This window comes from Phyllosticta capitalensis, assembly GCF_038381095.1.
Source record: "Phyllosticta capitalensis strain CBS 128856 chromosome Unknown BKA78scaffold_4, whole genome shotgun sequence".
In the NCBI taxonomy this organism is placed as follows: domain Eukaryota; kingdom Fungi; phylum Ascomycota; class Dothideomycetes; order Botryosphaeriales; family Phyllostictaceae; genus Phyllosticta; species Phyllosticta capitalensis.
In genome coordinates, this window is record NW_027117442.1 from 2,872,635 (window position 1) to 2,895,455 (window position 22,821).

Consider the following 22,821-nt stretch of genomic DNA (forward strand, 5'->3'; position numbering starts at 1 on the left):
CTTTCTGTGGATGATGCCGTATTTGAAGCTCCTGAGACGCGCCGGTCTGGTCTTTTAAGCAAGCCCTGCAAAGAAATTCACCTCATCTCGCACGCTTTTCGCGTCATCAAAGCAACGCGCCAGTAAGCGCCGGCGGGCCCACGTCCTGCAAAAACAGTGCTTACACTGCCCGATCTTTCCCCGTTGAACGATTTTCTGCTTCTACAGCTTGACAACAAACCTCGTCCGCAAAGTGGCGCCGTACTTGACAAACAGAAGAGGAATAGGGATGAGAGCGATGGCAACGAATCCCAGCAATGAGTTGCCCCAGCCAAGGCCGAGGGCGCGGTACATGGGCTGACCGGCCAGCGGGATGAAGGCGGCAAAGGTGGACCGCAGCACCGTGTTGGCGGCCATGGCGCTGGCGGCGTGCATCGTGTAGACGTCAACGAGGTACGTGTTTGGTGCCATCTAGAAGCTCGTTAGTAACCGTGGACGACCAACTTCAGGGCAAAGCTTACAAATAGCAGCATCAGTCCGAATCCGATGAATCCAGTCCCTATGATGGGCACGATCCAGTGCACCTGATACTGCACACACCATCCGTAAATGAAAAAGCCCACAGGCATCGTGATTGCTCCAGGAAACATGAGAGGCAGCCGGTGTTCAGGAACAAAGTCTCCCTTCTCCAAATGCTCGCGCGCAATGCGGTTGCCAAAGACGGTAAAGGCCCACTGACCCAACACGCAGCCGACACCGACGCCGAGGTAGGTAAGTCCAGCGATTCCGGGACTGAAGCCGTACGAGGATTCGAAGACGGTGGTGAAGGTCGTGAAGAGAATGTAGAGGTACGAGTAAGCGATGGCGACGTAAAGAGAGAGCAGGAAGACAATGGGCGAGAAGATCAACATCTTAGCTGGCCGCACGATGCTGCGAAGGAAGAGAGCGCGAGCTGCCAACCCCGAATCCAGCTTTGACCGGAGCGCCTTATTGCCCGTCTCCTTTCGCAGCCGCCTGACTTTGGCGTTAAGGATCGCCACCGGATAGGTCTCGCGCATCAGAATGAACCCAATGATGGTGATGACGCCTGTAGCGATGCTGACGACCCAAAACACCCACCTCCAGCTGACGGCTTGCGCGAGGAAACCACCGCCCACGGGACCGATGACGGGTGCGATTGTCGGTCCAGCCACCCAGATTGCCATTGCTGTTCCGCGATCTTTTGGGGGTACCAGGTCGGCAATGGTGCCACCTCCCAGAGTCAGGGGCGCTCCACCAACGGTGCCGGCCAAGAAGCGGAAGACGATTAGCATGGCTAGATTCTTGCTGAGTGCGCAGGCGACCCTGAATAGTGTAAGCATTCTCATCTCATGCAATTCAGGAGCATCAAGGAAGCGTCAACTCACATGAAAACGATAAACAGTACACTGCACACATGATACAGCGGCAGTCGACCGTACATCTCGCTCAGCGGCGCAATGATCAATGGCCCAAAAGCGAATCCGAGGACATAGATTGACACGACGAATCCCGCCAACACCTCACTGTTGGACCCAAACTCCTCCATGAGCTCAGGCACGCCCGGCGCAAACATGGACGAGCCCAGGGGTATCAGAAACGTGAGGGCCGATACGACGGAAATCATGAGCCACTTGCGGCTCTTTGGCCAATTCATGGGATTTGCCGGGTCGTTTGGTCCATCCCAGTCGACGACGTTGGGATCTGCTGCGTACGGTTCCTCGGCCGCAGGCTCGTAGCGTTCGGGCAAGTTGAGCGAGCTCGATGCCGTCTTGAACGAGGCAACGCTCTGCTTTTCAATGTCCAGGTCGTCGTCTACCTCCATGGCGCCTTTTGCTCCCCTCTCTTCTCTTCGCCGTCGCCGCTCTTGCTCTTCCAGCGCCGCCTTGTAAATGCCATAGTCGGACGTGACGAGCACGGCGCCTCTGGTGCTGCTGCTATGGCGCTCTTCCGATGCGACCTCGTACTTTTCGTCCTTGTCTGACAGCGAGGTGTCGGAATTGAAGCGCGCCATGGCCAACCGCGCGAGTCGGCTTCAGAAAGCGTGAGTTATCGAGGAGACTGAGCTGAGAGAAGACTTGTGCTGAGCAAAAGGAACGGGGAAAGTTGAGGGCTTCCTGGAAGCCTTTTTCAATTGATACCGGGCAGCAACAGCAGCTGCAGAAGCAGGCTTGGGCTTGGCGGCGTGCGTGGTGTCGTGATGAGGCTGAGACTAGCTTCCGTCGCCGCGGGCAGTACCAGCAGCAGCAGCATGCAGGTAAGCTGCGCGAGCTACAGATGCAAAAGCGACGTGAGCGGGAATAAAATGAATGGGCGCTTCTGCCGTCGGCACGGCTGCGAAGAGAGGAGAGCGCCAAAAGGCTGAGGTTGACGCGGCGTGGGAGAAGAGAAATGGGGAGGAGATTGCATGTCACCAGAAAGAAGGTGTTGACGAGGAGGGTAGGCACGTCGGGCGGCGTTTGTGTAAACGCCGGGGAAGCAGACAAAGTGCCATTTCTCCAGGTGGTGGTGGTGGTGTCGATTCTCCATTCCACGAAGCCTCGGACAGAGCACCAAGCCAGGTGCCGAACTGATGGACGATGCCCAGGGTGCGCGTCGCACAAGACACAAGCCCCACCCACCCTTGACTCCCTCTTGGTCACCATTGCCGGAGCCCCTCCTGATCCCAGTCCAAGTCCCAGTACCACGCCCCGGGCCATGGACAGTCAGTGGGGAAAACATGTCCAATTGCAACCAGAGCCGAGCCGCCTCGACGGGAGTCATGACCTTGCCAGGTAGAAAATGCGCCACCAAACCACCACTCCTCACCATCACCACCACCACCAGGGCCAAGCCCAGGGCTGGTCTGCCGTCATGCGGTCCGTCGCGCGCGTGCCGGTTAGCCGACTAGCGCAGCGCCTCTCTCCGTGTGCAACGTCGGATGGTCAAGGTCAAGAAGAATAGCAGCAGCAGCAGCAACAACAACAGATATCTATACAGGTTGAGGGGTCTCCAAGGGATCAATGTGTCGCTGCAGGTCACACGGGGGAATTGCCGTCTCCACGTGCGCCGCAGACTCGAAATTGCTTTCCAATGGAGCAGCTGCTGCTCTGGCTGCAAACGGCCATTTGCGCCACACATGTCGCACTGCTTGCGGCACAGCGGGCTCTGGTCGCGCCCTCGGGCTTCCTTTGTGGCCGAATCGACATGACGACCAAGGCAACGGCACTGCAGCCGCCCGAGCCTCTACCACAAAGTTATGTCGCTGTCGATTTCTTGTACTTTTGCAACCACACTGCCGCTGTTGTGTACTGGGCACTTCGTATCTGTACCCTTCACGAGCATGCTGCGGCGCGTCTTGCCCGACCGCCATTGCAGTCGTGGTTGCTGTAGTTATTGCGGTGAAGTCTTCCCGGCGAATTTTCAGCGTCATGTGTTCTGCGAGGTAGACGCTTGACGCACGATTGCTGTACCTGGCGAATCCCTGTGGGAGTCTCGACCCTCTCAGTCACGTCATTGTCAGTAGAAATCTCCTCTCAACGCTTCATGTCCCTGGGACATTGACGATCAAGCTTCTGAATTCAGCATGGCTTACCAAACCGTAGGAAAGAAACGCCCCCTTGCGTTGCGCGCCGCCCCAAAAAGCTCAAGGCCACGAGGTGTAATTCTTGTGCAACCCTCAGCTTTCAATCTTGATAACAATCTTCCCAATCTCTCTTTGCTTTTCCAGGCGGGCCAGCGCCTGCGGTGCTTCGTCGAACAAGAACGTGCTGGCAATGACGGGTCGAATGTCGTGCTCTTCGATAAACTCGACGAACCTCGATTTCATCTCTTTGCTCCCAGCACCAATGACGCCTCGGACTGGGCACACAATATGTTAGCCTGACCTTGGATCCCTTGGACATGAACAACGTACCAGTCTCAGAGGAATCAAGTCGGTCTTCTCGCCAAAAGTCAGCACGCCCAGCGCAGTCACCAGGCCGCCATTCCGGACGCTCTTGGGCGACTGCTCGATGGTTGACGAGCCGCCGACTTCGATGACATGATCGACGCCCTTGCCATTCGTCAGGCGCAGCACCTCGGCGGACCAGTCGGGCGTCGTTTTGTAATTGACGGTGTACTTGGCACCGACCTTCTTTGCAAAGTCGAGCTTGTCGTCGGACGACGAGGTTGCAATATGAATGACGGTTGCACCCGCCGCCCGCTGCTAGCTAATCTGACATCAGCATCGTAATCCAACTTGCACTCCACATGGCGCCAGCCGGGCAGCTGAAGAAGCGCGTAGACACAACCTAGAGAAGAAGAAGAAACATGGGGAGCAACCACATCTCCAAACATTGCCTGAATGGCAGACCTAAGCAACTCATGCCGCCCGTCCCCTGCGTCACCACCGTGACTATCTCCCTCGTCTCCACGGGTCCCTCAAACAGCGCATTGAAAGCAGCCAGCCCAGACGTGACGCACGCACGCCGACGCCTCGACAAGAACGACGTTCGCCGGCGCCCACAGCATGTACGCGTCGTCGACCACCAAACACTTGACTCCTGCAAGGCACCGTCGATGTCGCCGCTGCCCAGCACGCTCTCCATCCGCAAATTGCCCAATGGATGTCCCCCCGCCGCCATCCACATCGTCGGATGCAGCAGCACGAGACGAGTGTGCGTTAGCCGGGGCCGCTGATGACCCAAACGCGGTTTTGAGTGGCCATCTTGGTGTCGTGATGCCGGCTGGTGCATGAGATTTGGACTAGACATGGTTTTCGCCCTCATATATGACCACTCCAGAATGCAAAGCGCGAGAACACCGCACCATAATCCTCTTCCCAACCACGCGTACTCGTCCGTCTCCCGTCTCCACTCTCCTCTTTCACGTTTAACTAAACGTGCGTTTGTCAAAAGCTACACTGAGGAATCTATTCCGTCCGCTTTGGGGACTGCAGGCCGGGCAGCAGACGGGAATCGCCAATTCGTCGCCAGTATCTTAGTGTGCTGACAGGTCAGCTACACCGGTTGCGGAATTCTTCCGTCCAGCCCGCGGCTTACATGATGGAATGTGAGGCTGGTGGGCGTGTGGATTGGTAAGCTGACGCGCGGAGGTGAAGGTCGTGCATATTTTGCTGGCTCTTGGCCTGGCGGGGTGTACGCGTGTGGTGTGTGCAGTCTTCTCCATCATTAAGTACGGAGGCGCTTGAATGGTGCAGAGCTGCGCTGCTAGACTGCAGACCCCCCGAGTTTGCAGGACTTGATTTTCTGGGAATGAAATCTGGAAGATGAAGATGGCAGATGCGTGTCTTCTCGTCCGATTCCCTTGGACATGAGATTTAGTGGCCGTTGTGCCGCGATGTCAATTACAACACTGCGCAAACAGAGAAGTTGGGTGAGAAGAAGAAATTTAGCTGTCATCAATTGAAAATACATGTAGTAGCAGGTGAACTAGACCAACCGGTTGGCCATGATAGAAGAACGAGGTTGAGCGAACAAAACTCAAAATCCCGCCAGACCAGCTCGTCAAACGTCACAACCCCCGCTGTCGATCACCCGCGCCCTCGGGACGCGAATTTCATCCAGCCCTACCAACGAAACCACCGAGCTACCGTCTGCACCTCCCAAACACCAAACACCAGCACATCGACACTCTTCCCCTCTGCGCCAATCTCCACCGCACTCCCACACGCCCTCCACCTCCTCGACCACCCACGCAATTCCTCCGCTTTCTCCTCTCTGCGGCATCCAAAATGCCGCTCGACACATCGGCCTACTCGCTCGCGCTGCTCCGCCTCGACGGGCGGCGCTGGAACGAGCTGCGCCGCCTGCACGCGCAAATCAGCACGCAGGCCGCCGCCGACGGCTCCGCGTACCTCGAGATGGGCAACACAAAGGTCGTGTGCGTGGTGACGGGGCCGACTGAGGGACGGCGCGCGGCCACGGGAGCGGCTGGCGGCGGCGGCGGCGATGGCGACAGGGCGAACATTGAGGTTGAGATTGGCTTTGCGGGGTTCAGCGGCGTGGAGCGCAAGAGGAGGACGAGGGGTGACAAGTGAGTTGGTTCCCTTCTTCAGAGTTACGCCGTGCCGGGTTGGAGACAGGCAGACTGAAACTTTGGGGTCGTGATGGATAGTGGAAGCATTGAAGCCGTTACTGACAGCAAACGCGAGCAGACGCACCGCCGAAATGCAACACACGCTGCACTCAGCCTTTGCCTCGACACTGCACACGACGCGGTACCCGCACAGCACCATCACCATCTCGCTGCACATCCTCTCGCAAGACGGCTCGCTGCTGGCGGCGTGCATCAACGCCGCCACGCTGGCCCTCATCGACGCCGGCGTGCCCATGTCCGACTACCTGGTCGCCTGCACAGCCGGCATCGTGTCCAACGACGCTTCCAACGCGAATGCCGGCGCTGACGCCGATCCCCTGCTCGACCTCAACTCGCTCGAGGAGTCGGACGTGCCGTTCCTGACGCTCGCCTGCCTCGGCGAGACGGAGCGCGTCGCCGTCTGCGTCATGGAGACCAAGGCGCCCCTGGCACGGCTGGAGCCCATGTTGGCCGTGGGCGTGGACGGGTGCAAGCGGGTGAGGGGCTTGCTAGATGAGGTGGTGCGGGCACATGGGCGGAGGATGGTCGAGGGGAGCTTGGGTTGAAAAAAGGCGAAAGCGAGCAAGCGAGCGAGACAATCATGGATCATTGGATTGGGATGTGCATACCACCAAACTCCCGAGATGTTGGATGGCCTGTCTGAGGAGACGGTGCTCCAAAGAGAAGGACGGATGGGAGGCAGACGACTGGACATTTGCCAGTGAAATGCTGGCACAAGGCCTTGGCCGGCAGGAGAAGAAATACACGAAGCCATCTACATACCCAGGACAAAAAACATCAAGACCGAATTTCAAACCCTCCATCGCCTTCCTCATACCCACGTGCATTCAATTGACGCTTCCAGCCCCCCATCCCGGGGGCGCTGGAAGTCACGCCAGAACCTTTGGAAAAGGACAGAATCGCTCCATAGCGTACCAATTCATTTGAAGTCAAGTCACCCTTGCCATATTTGGCCATCTCCTCAACTTTCCGTCCGTGCCCCTGCCAAAATTCAGCGTTATAGACGTTTGAAGTTGCAAAAACTCGTCGTACGTTGTGTGATTGGAGGGCTTGCCAACGTCGAACGTAGTAAGTCCGTTAGTAACGAGGGTTTGCCAACGTCCAACGCAAGCAAGCCCGTTAGTAACGAGGGTTTGCTACGGTTGAAGTTGCGCTGTGCCTCTCACCTCAGTTCCCAAGATTCGTTGCATACAGACTTTCTTAATACGATGAGTTCACTGGGCTTCAGACTTTAGACCTTCAGACTCCTTCTCTCCTCGCCGTCGCACCGCTCCCAAACACGGCGTCCCAGCGTCCCTCGCGCCACCAGACGACCTCACCATCACCCGTCGCCGCTTGACCAACCTCATCTCTCGCCTCTCCATCCCTCTCTCCCCTCCTCACCCTCCTGACATACCGCACCCGATGCAGCGGCACCCACTCCTCCTCCGTGCTCTCGGCGATCCAGCGATCCGCGCGCACCTCCTTGACGCCATCGAAGCGGTCCGCGTAGCCAATCACGAAGGCGGCGGGGCCGCCCAGACTGGCGTCATGCGTCAGGCGCGAGAGGATGTCCTGGATGGGGCGCAGCTTGCCCGCGGCAGGCAGCGAGGCTGCTCGAATGGATTCATCACCAGGGGGCAAGGGGGACATGGTGTAGGGCACGTCTGGCAAAGTGACGGGAGCGGGGACGGGGTCGACGGGGTCGGCGGAGGGGAGACGTAGCGATTTCTGGATGGCCGCGATGGCGGAGAGGGGCAGTGTCTGTTCTTGCGGGCGTGTTGGGTCCAGTGTGCTGCCGAGGAAGACGCGGCCGTCTTCTTGCTCGCCATTTCCACTGCTCGACTGATGGATGGGAAGGTGCTGTAGTGCGGTAGGCGACGGCAGGTGCTCGCGCGCAAGATGGCGTGCGTTGATCCAGACGCCTGCTCCCCCTCCTGCCACGCGGCGGGGGAACTGAGGTTGCTGCGTGCAGTGGGCGACAAAGGTTTGGAGAGCGCACGTGAGGCGCGTTGGAAGCCCTTCATCCTCGTTTTCCAGAAGAGAAAAACGGATCCCGGACTGCACAGCAGCGGTGCCTCTCTGGATGCCCATCACATAGCGCAGGGGTGTAGAGGCGCTGGATGGGACGAGGAGAAAGGGGTACGGCTCGAGGACGAGGTCGGGAGAGGCAGCGTGGATTTCTGCGGGGTGTTAGCGGCAGAGGTCATGAGATGAAGATGTGCTAGCGGGCGATAGTGGGTGATGAATGGACATGGCGACGGCGTCGCAGCTAGCAGATATGGGTCTCTGTTGTCTCGGAAGAATGGGCAGAAGGTGGAATTGTCTGCTGGTGATGGCTGAGGTGGGAATACGGACCCGCGCACAAGACGAGGATGCACCTTGCAAGCCACCTGAAGAAACGGTCGGACAGGCTGGAATTTTGGTTTGAATCGTGCAGTGCGACGACGACGAAGGAATTATAACGGCTGAGAAATGCATCTAGATTGGACTCCATGGTGCTGGAGACGAGACGACGTGAAAGGGATTTGATGGATTGATACAGGATAGATGGGCATGTTTATACCGCCTTGCAGCTTTTGGCCCCAGGCTCTTATTCTCAAAGGATGCAGTGAGTCATTTGTAGTCATGGTCTTGGTGCATGGTGTTGTCGGTTTGGGTTGGCTGGCAGTCTGAGTCGCGGGGCACAAACAGGCTGGTCCTGGAGACGATCAGGTCGGCCATGTCTCGACGGCCGAAAAGGGAAACCCCAGCGGTCGAGAGGTCAGTAGGAAAAAATTGGCCGACGACGGATTGAAGGATTGAAGGTGGCAACTGAAGTGTTTGCTTTGGCCTCAGGCATAAAGTCTTGGAGGGCATGGAGGGGCAGACATCACATCACGGTCAGGACAGCGACCAAGGCAACGTCAAGTCTGGGACGAAGCAGGGAGACCCCTATCCTTGACGGGCGGATGACATGAAGCTTGGGACTTGGAGCCTCAACTGGCCTCCACCTTACTTGAGGGAGTTCAAGTCGGCCTGCAGCCTGTGTCGCATCTCGGTCTGTGTGGTGTGGGCTTCCAGAAACCTTCGAAAGGAACGGCTGCGCAGCGCATCGCATATCGCGTGCCCCAGCCCGCTGCCAGTCCCACCTCAGCGTCAAACAAATCCCCGCCGCCGTGCCTGACCTGGCTCCTGGCACCACCTACCTCTGACAGCAACACCACGTCGACAACATTCCTACATCCTATATCGTCGACTACCTACAATACTCTCGCAATTCCGAACCTCCCCGCCGGCTGCTGCCGTTCGACCGTGCTGTCTGAATTATCCGCTTCTCTTCCCCTCGTACGCCCAGTCCCACTGATCCACGGTTGACCGCTTGTCTGCCAACAAACCCTCGTCTGCCCATTCCTCCCACACTCCGTCCTCCTATAACTATTGCCGCCGTCCGGCTTCCTTTCCATTATTATTATCCCGTATTCGAGCAATGCTGCAACAGGCGATTCTCTGACCTGCCACCACGCACCACCTCCCCGCCTTACGTAACCCAACTCGTCCTCCTGTCCCTCCTCCCACCTCCACGACGCGTCAACTCCTCTCACCATTCCTCCCGAAACCCACGCCCCTCGCCTCGCGCGACGACGCCGTCAGCCCCAGATGCGGCGACACCACCGGGCCTCGGGCCCGACCGTCTACGCCAACAAGATGAATGGCGGTCCCGTCCCCGATCCCTTCGCCTTGATACGCGCCTTCGACACCGAGACAAACCCCACCAAGCCCGTCCGCCCCTCGCCTCTGGCCGCCTCCACCATTCAGGGCCTGCCTCTGGAGCTCATCGACCGTCTGCGCTCCTTTCCCCTCTTCCAATCCGCTCCAGACTCGTTCCTCGCCGCCATCGGCAAGCACCTGCGTCCCCAGCTCTACTCGCCACACGACACAATCATATCCGAGGGTGACGATGCAAAGGCAATGTACTGGCTGGTGCGAGGCGCCGTTCGCGTCACTTCACGCGACGGCGAGAGCACCTTTGCCGAGCTCAAGCCGGGCGCCTTTTTTGGAGAAATCGGCATCCTGATGGAAATCCCCCGTACCGCCACCATTGTCGCCCAGATGCGCTCAATGGTCGTTCGTCTGGACAAGGGCGACCTCAGAAAGGAGCTGCCCGCCTTCCCCGAGGTCGAGCAGTCCATCCTGGACGAGGCCAAGGAGCGGCTAGCCATCCTGGAGCGCAAGAAGAAGGAGCTCAGAGATTCGAAAAAGCACAACCGGGGTCCGTCGCGAAGCGTGAAGCGGCACCGAGAGACATCTGATGGCGACGTGGAAATGGGCGAGGCGGGCGAGTTGCGCGACGGCGAGGTCGTCGTCAACAGCAAGAAGCGCAAGTCTCCCAGCCCAGGTCTGGCCGAGGCGGCTGCCGCCAGCGCCCTTGGGAGCGGTTCTGTAAACGTCCGCCAGCTGCTCAAGGAGATGCCGCTCTTCTCTGAGCTGCCGTCTGATATTTTGCACTTTCTCGGTCTCAATGCTCAGCCTAGGACATACCCGCCGTTTACCGACATTGTTCAACAGGGCTCGCACGGGCGCGACGTCTTCTTCATCATCCGCGGCGAGGTCGAAGTCGTCATTGAGAGACCCCCGGACGAGGCCACGCGCAGGAAGCAATCCAGCCCCAAGAACATTCAACACGTGATTGCCCGTCTCAAGCAAGGACAATATTTTGGAGAAGTTGTCAGCTTGGACCTCGCGCCAACGCGCACGGCCACTGTGCGGTCAATCGCCCTGGTCGAATGCTTGACAATTGGCGGCGATGTTTTGAACCAATTTTGGCAAAAGTGCTCGCCCGAGCTGCGGCAACAGGTCGAAAACACGGCCAAGGCGCGTCTCGAGGCGCGCAAGGTCGACGTGCCGGGCGAGGACACTGCCATGCCAGATGCTTTTGATGGCACCCCTGCCATCAACGAGCTCGCGCTCAACGACCGGGCCCCAGAGCGGAGGCAGAGTCTGCCGGCCGTCATGTTTACCGATTCGTTTGCCGAGAGCAAGGACTCCACATTTCCCCTGAGACCAAAGGAGGACGATTTGCTTGTTGACCACTTTGACCCCGACCCGTTCCTCAATGTAGACTTGGAAAATGCACGCTCGAGATCTCGGCGGGCGTCGCTGGCACCGCCGACACCGGGCGCACCGCCAGTCCAAGAACCGGCTCAGGAGACTTTGAAAGGCCAGGAAGGACCTGCGCGCAACCACAGTCCCAGCCCAACAAGAAATGGCTTGTTGCCTTCTCCGATCTTTAAGCAAGAAGAGCGCCTGACTCCTGAACGCTCCAGCTCCTTTAAGCGCCAAAAGGTGGTGCGCAGGCCGAGCCGCAGGGGCAAGGGCACTCTGCCAGACGTCATCCTTGTCAGAATCTTCCAATACCTTGACATCAAGGAGCTCATGCATCTGCGTCGCGTGTCTATGCATTGGATGAAGATTTTGAGCTCGTCGCCCAGCATCTTGCACACGTTGGACCTGGCTCCTCACAACCGCCGCATCAACGATCATGTCATGACCAAAATCATCTGTCCCTTTGTCGGCCAGCGCCCGCGATATGTCGATATTAGCAACTGCTTCCACCTCACAGACGAAGGTTTCACAGCGCTCGCCACGAATTGCGGCGCCAATGTCAAGATCTGGAGGATGAAGTCCGTCTGGGACATTACAGGACAAGCGGTCCTCGAAATGGTGAACAAGGCCAAGGGCCTTGAGGACGTCGACCTCAGCAACTGCCGCAAGGTTGGAGACAACCTCCTTGCTCGCGTCATCGGCTGGGTTGTACCCGAACTGCCCCCTGGCTACCTGCAACAGGCGCAGCAGCACCACATGAACGGGCGCTATGGACGCCGAATGCAGCAGCAGCAAGTCCAGCAGCTTCCACCTGGCACCGTCGTTGGATGCCCCAAGTTAAAGCGGCTCACACTAAGCTACTGCAAGCACATTACGGACCGCAGCATGGCGCACATTGCCGTCCACGCGAGCACGCGCCTCCAAGAGATTGACCTTACGAGATGCACGACCATAACAGACCAGGGATTCCAGCACTGGAGCGTCTACCCTTTTCCGAACCTTACCAAGATTTGCCTTGCCGACTGCACGTATCTTACGGATAATGCCATTGTATTTTTAACGAACGCCGCCAAGAACCTCAAGGAACTCGATCTTGTAAGCCCGCCGTTCTCATGTGACGAGCAGTAGGTGCTAACCACGTACAGTCTTTTTGCTGCGCGCTCTCCGACACCGCCACCGAAGTCGTCGCCCTCGGCTGCCCGTCGCTGACGCACCTCAACCTGGCGTTTTGCGGGTCAGCCGTGTCCGACTCGTCGCTGCGCTCCATCTCGCTGCACCTGCTGGAGCTCCAGTACCTGTCGGTGCGCGGGTGTGTGCGCGTCACGGGCACGGGCGTCGAGGCCATCCTCGAGGGCTGCTCGGACCTGCAAGACTTTGACGTGTCGCAGTGCAAGAACCTGTCGCGCTGGCTCATGAACGGCGGCGTGGCGCGCAAGGGCCGCGGCGTCAAGTTCAGCACCGTCGCCGACGGCCGCTGGCGCGCTGCCCGCTTATGAATCGCCGACCTGGAAAAGCAAGACCGCGAAAGGGAGAAGCAGCACCAGCAGCTGTTGCTCCAGCAGCGACCGCGCACGCCCGCCCAGCACCCCACCAGGCGATGGTTAGGCCTCGGTCGCCGGTTTGGCGGCGGTGGTTGGCGCTGGTGGGGATGGTGGCAGCGGAGGAGGCCTCCGCGGCGCGCTGCTGGCAGCAGCGAACCAACGCGTTCGCCAACGCATGCGAAAAAAAGGTCATGATGGGAATGAACAACATGAATGAGGAGAAGAAGGGAAGAAGCTGAGGAAAAAAAAAAGTTTCGTGTTTCCCTTGCTGAACGCTGTACTACGAATGTGGCCATGACTATGGGAGAGGGGAGGAAGAAGACTACGATGTAAAAGGGGCGGGCCGGCCGGGGACTTTCTTGGATCTTTTTGTTGGAGAGGAAGCATTGACGATGCACACGGCACTCACTCACGCCCTCATAACTCATCGCGAAGAGCGAGGGAAACTCATTTTTCTGTTTTTTTCTTTATGGGACGCCACTAACTACTGTCGCACATTGTACCATCACCTACATCATCATTGCGGTCATCATCATTATCATCATTGACCCGGGGTCCGGCGTCTCGAGGGCAAAGAAGAAAGAAGAGACTTTTTGGATTGGTGTCATCTGTTTACTGTTTTTTCTTCCAATCATTTTTCCTTCAGTTTTGTCTATTTCTTCTTGGTTCTTTCTCACGACTGACGCACGCGGATGGACTCGTCTTCCATGCTATGTGTACGTGTGTGTGTGTGTGCATTTCGATGGAGTTTTTACTTTACTTGTTGGCTTGTATGGTGTGGTAAGGTGAGGTTGGGATGTTACTTGGTTGGCCATCCATCTGACAGCTGCTCATTTGTCGTTGGGCGTGGGTTGTGTTCTCTCTTTGACGCGGTTCGGTCGTTTTCTACGCCTTGCCTTCCTCCGTTGCCCCCATTTCGAGTACAGTACCTTGATGGAGGAGGGGGAGAATGACGAGAGGTCGGTTACGGACGGACGGAAGCGATTTGTGTCAGGGTGTCGTAGGAGTTGGAAAAGGTTGATGAGACGCGACTGGACGCGACTGGACGCGACCGGACTGGACTGGACTACGTTTTCGTCGTCTCGTGCAGACAGGACGTGGGACGTCGTTGTATCTATTTACATGCGCAAAACACTCATTCCATTACCACTGTGTTTCTGCTCATCTGGAACGAGTAGCCAGGAGTCAATTCTGTCGACCTACAGAGTTGCTGCTGTGTCGGATGGAGGGTTGAAGAAAGACTGACAAGGAGAGTAGCGATGCTTTTGTAGCGCTCCCTGGCAAATGGTCGGGGAGTCAGGAGACTTGGATCACGAGAGCAGCCTTGTACATGTCGCCTTTCTTTCTCCAGCTATAAAAACCTACCTTCCATTCCGTCAACTCAATTTTATTTCCTCATCGTTAGCTCTCTGGCGCACACTCAATCCCGCCCAACAGCCCCGATTATCTTTTGCAAACAAGCCAGACCAAAACTTTGCTGCTGCCTTGTGCGTATGCTATGCTCAGCCCAGCAAGCCACAATCTCTCGACCTTCCACGCTTCCAGCAATGCAATTCAACCTGCCACAATGACCAGGAACGCTCAATACCCCCGTCATTTCGTTCAAATGAATCTTTTCTACGCCACTTGTTGTTGCTGCCACCGTTCCTGCCATTGGAATCGCAGCTCGCCGCCGCCGCACCTTCTCCCCAAACGGGAAGAACGAGAAAACAAGTCTCGAAGTTGGTGAGTTGTGCATGTTCCGAGGAAGTACTCCTGGCAGTCCATGTCATTTGGGCGGTTGCAGAGCTAGTTGGTTTGCTGGTGCGTTGATAGAGGACTGCAACGGCGAGAGGCATGACACTTTTATACGTCTATTCCAACGCGAATCGAGCGATCACGAGACGCAGTCACCACGGGACTAACCACGGCATGCTCCATTTCTCTCGCCTAGTTCTTCGACATAAAAGACCCTGAATCTCCACTTCTAGACCACTTTCTTTCCTTCCCAAATCGCAGTTCCTTGCGCACGTATCGACAACAAGGCGATGGCTCGATTGTTGTCTTGAAGCCTTCGAGCGACTGCTGTCTTGCTTTGACGACATCAACGAACATCCCGCTTACTCGTCTAGCCCGCATGCACCCGCAGCAATTTTGCATTCCAGCATCAATTGTCGTCGCTCATAACTTCCACCATTATGCCTGAATGCCGTTGCTCGTATCAGCAGTCTTTGTCGCCAACACTGCGGCTATCGCATGTGCGGTCCGCGGCTATCGCGGCCCCCCGAACGAGAGAAACAAAGTAGAGGTGTCTTGGATCCATTTCCCCAGCAAACTTTTGCAAGAATGGTACAATTTCAGAGCTGTTTGCTCATCTGGGACGTTGACTGGAACTGCAAGGAGAAGCGGCGAAGTTTTATATCCCTCTTCCCCTGACTGACCTCTGCCGCGCAGTTGGGTCACGAGACTGCAATCACGCGCGGATCCGTCTCCCTCTTTCCCTATAAAGTATCTCGACCTCCGTGCCATTGCAGGTCTCTTTCCTCCTCCTCACTCAGTCTCCAGCGCATACGCAACCGTATCAGGCATGGTAACAATTCATACTGTCCTGGAAAATGACCATGGTGTTCAAAGGAATGGCTTGGAGTTGTGGTGCCGCGCGGCCGACCTAGCCACCTACCTTTGAAATTGTGCAGTCACTTCATGTGCAGTCATCACTTTCTGCGGCAATCAATGATCTTGGATGACACGAACAACAGCCTCGGACATTGGTCGCCATCATCATCTGTCCGTCTCCTGAACCACTGCATGCAATCTTAAGGAGTGGAAAAGGGGACGCAAAAGAAGGAAAGCCAGCCAAAAAAAACCACCAGTCTGCTGTGTCTAGATCAGTCTGTCCAGGCACGCTTTGTCATCCTGAATGATCACTCTTTGCAATCCATTAGTATGGCGGCTAAATTTGTGGGAAGAGAATAGGAGACTGTCAAGGTCTTTATACTTCTCGCCGCCCCTGACAGACACACCCAAGCGATCACGAGACGCTTTGAACACGCACCACTTTCTTTCTCCGCATCAACTCTCTCTTCCACCGCTCTAAAACCTCTTGGTCTTTAACAACTCAATTCCCTTCATTTTAACGCGCGTCCTTGCTCATTAAAATCGGTTGGGCGACCAAAAGAGGTTGGAGCACAGCGACTGTCTAATAGTGTCAAAGTCTCAATACTCTTCTGTGGAGTGGTTGACGCTGCATTCGCTCGCCCCTGAAGCTCCCTTCTCGCCTTTCTAGCAAGCTCCTCTGGAATCTTACACCATTATCCTTCGACGTTGCTTTGTGTGACGATGCAGCCTCGCCACTAAATCTACCCGCAGCTGCTAATTTCTGTCAGACGCAGAAGCAATGACGCTGAAAAGAAATCCAACCGGCCAGTATAGCCGGTGCTGCAGATCGGTCTCCCGAATACAGTGTGCGTCATCCTGCTCCTTCTTGAAGGAAGCTTGCCGCGGTGACTGTATTGACCAAAGCTCGAAGAAGGGGAAAGAGCGATACCTTGAAACCTGTTTCCTCCTAAACAGTCCACAGACTTGGGCACTGATGAAAGTGCGAGAGTCACGCGGTCGAGCTTCTCCTTTTTGAGTATGAAATTCCTTCCCCTCGCGCCAACCCACCCGTTCTCTTCACTGCTTTCATGCCAACTCGACAAACCTCGACGGTGCGGCAACGACCACATCGGTCATAAACTTGCTCTTCAAGCCTTCTTGTAAAGAATTTCTGAACTCAAGCGGATTTAGCAGCGAGCGGAGACTTTGAATCGGCATCGTTGAGCTTTGACGCTGCGCAGCTCTATCACACGACCTCGCTACTTTTAAAAGCGCTTAGAACTGCTGCTGGCTCTTGTAATGAAGGGAAGGGCGAAGAGGTAAGAGGCAAAATGGAAGGAGGCCAGCCAACAAGTCGAGCGCGATGTTTGCCTTTTCTTTCCAGACAGAAAGTCATGCTTCATTCACCTCGTTGCAGTCTTTACAGCCGACCCTAGCCGTTTACGCGCTGCCTGTGTTGATAGCAGAGCTCGAAGGTCGAAGGGCGACGCTTTTATACCTCCTGCGGCCTACTCGCTTTGCGGCTCCTGACACGCACCGGAGCAGTCAGGAGAAAGCGCGTGATCTGTTTAAATTTTCCACATCCTGCCTCCTCTGCCATAAAAGCCCCCTCCTCCACCACCTGACCATCCTCCCTGCCTATTCTATCCTGCCTTAACAGCCCTCAATGGTCTGATGGGCATCGACTACTGTCTGGGAGACTCTGAAACTCGTCAAGGATTGCTTTCACTGCTGCGGTGTGCGGAGCGCACACCATCACTTTCTTTGTAAACCTCTTGGCAAAAGTTTTTTGACTGATGCGGATACGAATCTCAGCGGCGCGCAGTGGCGTTGAACCTGCTTGGTTGAGCTTGAGCGCTACCTACCTTCATCACGCAACCTTGCTGCTTGCTGCTTGTTGCCACTGCAATGGCCCGCGGTTACCGCTGCACTGCCACTCAAACAGAAGGAGAGGACAAAAAGGCGAGAAAGAAAAGAAAGAAGCCGGCCAGTCAGTCCTGAGATTGACGTGATTTTGACTCTGTCTCTCCAGTCACGCGTGGATGACATTGGCATTTCTGACTTGGTAGGCCGACAGGTTGGCCGTTGCCCGTATTAAGAGAGGAAGGACGGTGTTTAAATACTCCCTGCTTAACAGAGACCCAAGCAGTCAGCAGACCACAGTCACACACACACACACAGCTCTTTGCTCTTTGACTATAAGACCGCGATCTCTCCCTTAGCTTGTTACCTGTTCTCTTCACTCACTTCCTTGTCCACGGTCAATTGCCTCACCAGCAAAAATCCACGGCCACTGTCTGAGAAGCGTCGTGGATAACCAATGACTGCCTTGTGGCTTTGTGGCTAAGGACTTTCAGACATCGCGGTTGTTGCACCTCGCGCATCCATCTCCTTCTATATACCTCCTTACTCCTTCATCAACACTATCTCTCTTTCTTCTCCACCCAACATCGACTTATTCCGTCATGTCGCTCCAAAATTGGTGTATCTCATCGGCCATTCACGTTGTTCCCACAAACGCTTTCCGCCGCGGCGATTGGATTTCTGACCCCCCCTCCTCAGCAGTCATTTCAGTCTACTGATACGGCGTGTTGCTTAGCACGTTGTCCAGCACATTTCAAGCGCGTTGTCATCTAGTGCATCATCCTGGCTAATCGCGCAGCGCCGCGCGCTCTCCTCCACCACAAGTCCCCTTTTCTCTTCACCCGTTTCTCTCGACACAGCCAACCTCTGCTGGACCTGTCTGGAATCCTTGAATTACTGGGAGTCGTCACTGCTGCGTTTGTTTTGTGGCCGAACAAATGTGAAAATGCAAACTCCTGCGTCTGTTTCCCGGCGGACGGCTTCAAGACTTTGCGCGTTTTGCGTCCTACCCATCCATGCCTCCCGCATCCACTCGCTTCTCCCCCTCAGTCCTATGTCTGCTCGGCGGCAAGCAATGACGCTAAGTCGTATCGTCTCCCTTCATTACTATTATGCTTTAGCAACTTGTCTTCATTATTCCACAATACGTACGAGGTACCGCCGCCTATTTTAACTGCGGCAACTCCTGCGGCTAGAGGCGTAAGTGGCGAGAACACGACAGAAAAGAAGCCGGCTGGCCAGTGATGCCTGTGGCTGACTCCTTTCTCTCCAACCACAGTATTTCTTTTGAGATTTTGAGATAGGAGACTCCCCCGTATTAGGCTGGTGTTGACGGCAGATGGAGGGAGAGGGGAGAGCGATGTTTTATACCTCTTTCCCTGCTCCGCCGACAAAATCTCAGCGATCACGCGCGCCTTTTTTTTTCCCCCTAAACCACCTCCCTCCTCGCCTATTAAAACCCCTCATCCTCTTCACTCGTCTTCTTGGCTACTGCCAATGTTTCATCCAGCCAAAATCTTCACTGTCTAGAAATTCTTTCCAGACGACTGTTCTACTGCTGTGTTCGTCTCGCGACAGACGCCCATACGACTTGGCTGGCTCCGCAACCCACCCATCAATCCGTCCATTATTCACTTGCTTCTCCCCCTTGGTCCTGTGTTTGCGGCGAGCAATGACGCCAACTTGCATCATCAGGCTCAAACGCCGCACTTAATCATCACCGCTCAACGCCACCACCAGTCACCACAACGCCCAAGTCGCTCCTCAAACGGCAAAACCTCCGCTCGAACGCCAAAAGCGAAAAAATATGGAAAGAAGCAGCTGACCTGCAAGCCAGCCAGCAGACCAGTACTTCGAGCTTGCGTTTAAGGCCGGCCCCTCCAGACACACAGTCTTGGTTTTCTAGACAACAAAGCTTGGTGACTTGCATAGAGGTTTGCCCCGCAGCAGGCTGGTGTTGACGGCAGACCAGGAGAGAGAGGGTAGAGCGAATTTTTTATACCCTCTTTCCCACCTTCCACCCCTTACCTCTCCCTATGACCCGCCTGAAAGACGGCGAGGGGACTACGCGCCACCCCCTCTTCCCCCTTTCCTCTACCTCCTCTGCCTCCCTCTCGCCTATAAAATCCGCCCTCCTCCCCCGCCCTAGTCAGACTTTCTCTTCACGCACTCCCTTAGCCACTGCAAACGCCCTTCACAACTATGCAACACTGTCTGGGATGTCACAGACATCTAAACGATCGACTGCTGCGTTTGTTGTGCGTGGGTCTTGTCGCGGAAGATTTCGACTTGGTTGTGGCTTCGCAACCGACCTGCTCGTTCATCTATGCGCCCACTCCTTGACCTCTCTCAGATGTCTACATGCTCTTTGACACTGCCATTTGTTGTCAAGCTCAAATGCCGCACTTCAACACCATCCAACTTGCTCACAGCCCCCGCAACTCTTGACTCCTTACTCCTGACTTCTCACTTACCTACCCACTACAGCCTCCCCCCGCAAGAACAGTGAAACAGAACAAAAGAACCGCGACAGCCAGTGCATTGTGGTCGGAGTATGAGCACCCACCACAGTGTACAAATTCGCTGCGCGCCGACGCGCTGGCTGCGCAGGTTATGTAGAGAAAGAAAAGAGGCGATACAAGGGTAAGTTTTATATATCCAACCAACTGCTTCATTCACCGAGCTGTCATGTGGACGGATGCGTGAGTTTATCCCCCGGCAAGCCAGAGGAAGGTGAGACGACTACGGCGCAGAGTCCCGGAGCGAAGCGTAGGGCCACGGCAGCGACGTGTCGTCGAGCCTTCCGAAGGCGGACGGGGAATTAGGTGCTGCATAAGGGGGGCTTTTTGGTGGGGGGTTCGCCAGCAGAGGTGGTAAATGGCACGCGTAAACCCAAATAGGAATCAATCAAGTTTGGATTTAGTTAGCAAAGGGAAGTCCTCACGTGAGTGGTGAGTAAAAGGGCGGGAGGTGTTCCTGCAACAACAACAATAACGAATCGCGACAACGACGAATCACGACGACAACGAAGCGCGACAACGACGAATCGCGACAACGAATCGCGACGACGACGACGAATCACGACAACAATAAAGGGTGACGAACGATAACAAAAGACGATAAGAATAGCGCAATGAGAGCAGCGTAGCAAAAGTATGGTCCTATTCCCCGTCCCCACCTACTCCGGCTTTGACGAGTTTTGCGAGGCCCTGCCGGGGGTGTTTGGATGGATTCTCGCACCAATCCATCTACGGTCCATATTCTAGGTCTGGTCAGCTGCTTGCTGCCTACGCCGCATCGCATCACCTCCCTCCTCGCATCTCTCACCTCTTCAATAAAGATGTATAGGCAGACATTTCAGACAGCCGCCCGGAACCAGGGCCTAGGGGCGTGTGTGCGAGGCCTCCTCATGCAATCACACAATCAACGCAACACAATGCAACAGCACCACCAGCACCACACCATTAGTAGGACAGCAGAGCACCGAGCACCGAGCAGAAGAAACGTCACGTCATTCCCTGATCCTTCTCCCCCTTTACACCATCCCTTCCCCTTCCCCCCTCCCCTGATCCTCCCTCTCCCTCCCCCATCGCCATCCTAATCCCAACCTAATCTACCACATGCCCCCCACAACAGCAGCCCTCTCGCCGCGTCCCGGGCCCCCGGAGACGCTCCAGCGCCAGCGGGCGCGCTTGAGGCGTTGATTCATGATGCTCTTTTCCTGTTGCTGCTCCCGACTTTGCTCCCACCCCAGCTCTCCCCGCCATTCGCTCTCCCCTTGACCCCGCCTTTCGCCCTGCCTCTGCTTTTGCTCCCACCCACCCCCCAGCCCCTTCCTCCTCTGACGGTCCTCCCCGTCACCTGCACGACGCTCGTCGGCCTTGACGCGCTCGCCATTCGCTTCGGCGCAGGAGGCGCTGGACCAGGCGTCATCAACACCAACACCAGCACCAGAACCAGCGCCGCCGGACCGACCCGTTTCTGCAGCACCAGTCCAACAGCGGCGGCCTCCCCCTCCCCCTCCCACTCCCACTCCCACTCCCACCCCAACTTTCACAGGCGGCACGGCGGCCAGGGGCGGACGAGCCAGTGATTGCGATGGCGGTAGCGACGCGGGACGCTCGTCGCTCGAGCGGGACCTTGCGCGAGAGACCGAGGGCGGGATGGGGACGCCGAAGGTGATGCTGCGCGAGAAGAGGGCGGCGGTTAGCAAAGGCAAGCAAGAGGAAAGGAGAGAAAAGAAAAGCTAGCTGGCTGGCTGGCTGGCTGGGCTGGCTGGTTGATGAGTCGAGCAGGGTGGTGGTGGAAGAATGAGAATGAGAAAGGGGGTGGGGTGGGCTGATGGGAGTGAGTGAGAGAGTGGGCAAGCAAACATGGTCTCTTGAGAGGTAGGTAGATGAATTAGATAAGAGTGTCAGCTTTTGCTTTTGCGCAGACGAAATGTGTAGCGCGACATGTCTTAGAGTTTCAATGGTAGGCGCTGTGAACGCGTGAGTGAGAGCAGCATCGCAGCATCGCAGCACTTTTTGCGCCATCGCCATCGCTTTCGCTTGTCCAAATTAGCAACCAAAGCGTACAGCAACGCAGCAACGCGACCAAAGGAAGCGGCACCTAAGTACCAGATGAATAAATGGCTCGATATCTTGACCTCGACATGGCAGATCCAGACAGAAGCAAAAATAGATACCACCCATTCACCAAGCACTCTCCTCATCTTGTCAGCAACGAAAAAAAAAAAACAACGGCAGGAGTGTAGAAAAAGGTGCGTCCGCCCCTCAAACAGAGTAGAGAAAAGGCGCAGTGCAAAGTGGTAAAACGACGCAAAAAACGAAAGAGCACTTAGTACCACCCATCGCCGGCATAGCTCCTCCTGACGCCTCCGCCTCCATCGCCCACCGCCACACCCGGCGGGACGTAACGGTGCGGCTGTGCAGCGGCAGCCGCCGTCAAGCGGTCGCGGTCGCGGTCGCGCTCGCGTTCTCTCTCCCGGCCGGCTCCGCGCTCGAGACTGCTGTTGCGACTGCCCCACGGACTGCCTCCAGCATACCGCAAGCTCTGGCCGCGGCTGGGCGGCGGGCCGGCCATGGTGTTGCGCTCGCTGCGGGGCGGGTAGCTCGGCCTCCTGGATCCGCCGTGCGGTTGCGCGCCGGGTGCATGCGGGCTGTAGTAGCCTCCGGGGACAGGAGGATTGGCAGACGCTGGGACGCGAGGGTCGACGCCTGGCTGCGCGTTGCCTGCTGCTGCGGGCGTGATGGGTGCGGTGGGGTGCATGTGCGCGACTTGCGTGGCGAAGAGGGGACCGTTTGTTGGGCGGAAGCCGGGGGGCAGTTGTCCTGAAGCAGAGGACGAATTCATCACGGAGGCACCAGGGGCATGAGTCTGATTGCGGCGGTGCGCTCCGTGGCCAGAAGTGCGCTGACCGGGCCCGTGGCCACCGCCGGCGAGTTCGCTGAGATTGGTGCCTGAAAAGGTCTTTATGGGAGGAGGTGTTGGGGGTGCGCTGTTGCTCGCTGAAGGTACATTAGGAGGAGCTGGCATGTACGACTCGCGAGGACTTGGCCGGGCAGAACCCGCCATTGGAGAGTCGGCCGGCTCGCGGTCTCGTTTTGGGGAATTTTGGGCTTCATGGCCCCAATCGCGTTCGACATATCTCTCCCTCACATCCTTTGGTGGTCGCGACGGATCTGACGTGGCGTGTCTA

General features: G+C 56.6%; 7 protein-coding genes across 7 annotated transcripts; 2 read left to right on the forward strand and 5 right to left on the reverse strand.

The window, feature by feature from the left end:
• Window positions 1-201: 201 nt before the first annotated feature.
• Window positions 202-1,822, reverse strand: BKA78DRAFT_250337 (major facilitator superfamily domain-containing protein; the record flags this gene model as incomplete). The annotated part of the gene is made up of 3 exons (XM_066884558.1): window positions 202-450; window positions 501-1,323; window positions 1,386-1,822. The coding sequence occupies 3 exons, from the start codon at window positions 1,820-1,822 to the stop codon at window positions 202-204; spliced, it is 1,509 nt and encodes a 502-aa protein (XP_066745976.1).
• Window positions 1,649-2,832, reverse strand: BKA78DRAFT_126984 (uncharacterized protein). Its single transcript, XM_066882535.1, has one exon. The coding sequence runs from the start codon at window positions 2,694-2,696 to the stop codon at window positions 1,935-1,937; it is 762 nt and encodes a 253-aa protein (XP_066745977.1). The 5' UTR covers window positions 2,697-2,832; the 3' UTR covers window positions 1,649-1,934.
• An 823-nt stretch (window positions 2,833-3,655) lies between these two features.
• Window positions 3,656-4,684, reverse strand: BKA78DRAFT_352367 (alcohol dehydrogenase superfamily, zinc-containing protein; the record flags this gene model as incomplete). The annotated part of the gene is made up of 3 exons (XM_066891340.1): window positions 3,656-3,837; window positions 3,889-4,183; window positions 4,661-4,684. The coding sequence occupies 3 exons, from the start codon at window positions 4,682-4,684 to the stop codon at window positions 3,656-3,658; spliced, it is 501 nt and encodes a 166-aa protein (XP_066745978.1).
• Window positions 4,685-5,710: 1,026 nt separating this feature from the next.
• On the forward strand, window positions 5,711-6,620 carry BKA78DRAFT_249838 (3' exoribonuclease family, domain 1-domain-containing protein; the record flags this gene model as incomplete). The annotated part of the gene is made up of 2 exons (XM_066884507.1): window positions 5,711-6,012; window positions 6,134-6,620. The coding sequence occupies 2 exons, from the start codon at window positions 5,711-5,713 to the stop codon at window positions 6,618-6,620; spliced, it is 789 nt and encodes a 262-aa protein (XP_066745979.1).
• A 488-nt stretch (window positions 6,621-7,108) lies between these two features.
• BKA78DRAFT_126991 (uncharacterized protein) lies at window positions 7,109-8,237 on the reverse strand. Its single transcript, XM_066882536.1, has one exon. It carries the CDS (start codon window positions 8,146-8,148, stop codon window positions 7,315-7,317), a length of 834 nt encoding a protein of 277 aa, XP_066745980.1. The 5' UTR covers window positions 8,149-8,237; the 3' UTR covers window positions 7,109-7,314.
• Window positions 8,238-9,741: 1,504 nt separating this feature from the next.
• On the forward strand, window positions 9,742-12,635 carry BKA78DRAFT_295116 (uncharacterized protein; the record flags this gene model as incomplete). The annotated part of the gene is made up of 2 exons (XM_066886440.1): window positions 9,742-12,234; window positions 12,285-12,635. 2 exons carry the CDS (start codon window positions 9,742-9,744, stop codon window positions 12,633-12,635), a joined length of 2,844 nt encoding a protein of 947 aa, XP_066745981.1.
• Window positions 12,636-20,973: 8,338 nt separating this feature from the next.
• On the reverse strand, window positions 20,974-21,810 carry BKA78DRAFT_127165 (uncharacterized protein). The gene has a single exon (XM_066882537.1). It carries the CDS (start codon window positions 21,659-21,661, stop codon window positions 21,053-21,055), a length of 609 nt encoding a protein of 202 aa, XP_066745982.1. The 5' UTR covers window positions 21,662-21,810; the 3' UTR covers window positions 20,974-21,052.
• Between the last annotated feature and the right edge of the window lie 1,011 nt (window positions 21,811-22,821).

Bases quoted from the DNA above. Each gene is read 5' to 3' on its own strand.
- BKA78DRAFT_126984 (XM_066882535.1), bottom strand. From the start codon at position 2,696: ATGGCCCGGGGCGTGGTACTGGGACTTGGACTGGGATCAGGAGGGGCT.
- BKA78DRAFT_126991 (XM_066882536.1), bottom strand. From the start codon at position 8,148: ATGGGCATCCAGAGAGGCACCGCTGCTGTGCAGTCCGGGATCCGTTTT.
- BKA78DRAFT_127165 (XM_066882537.1), bottom strand. From the start codon at position 21,661: ATGGCGATGGCGCAAAAAGTGCTGCGATGCTGCGATGCTGCTCTCACT.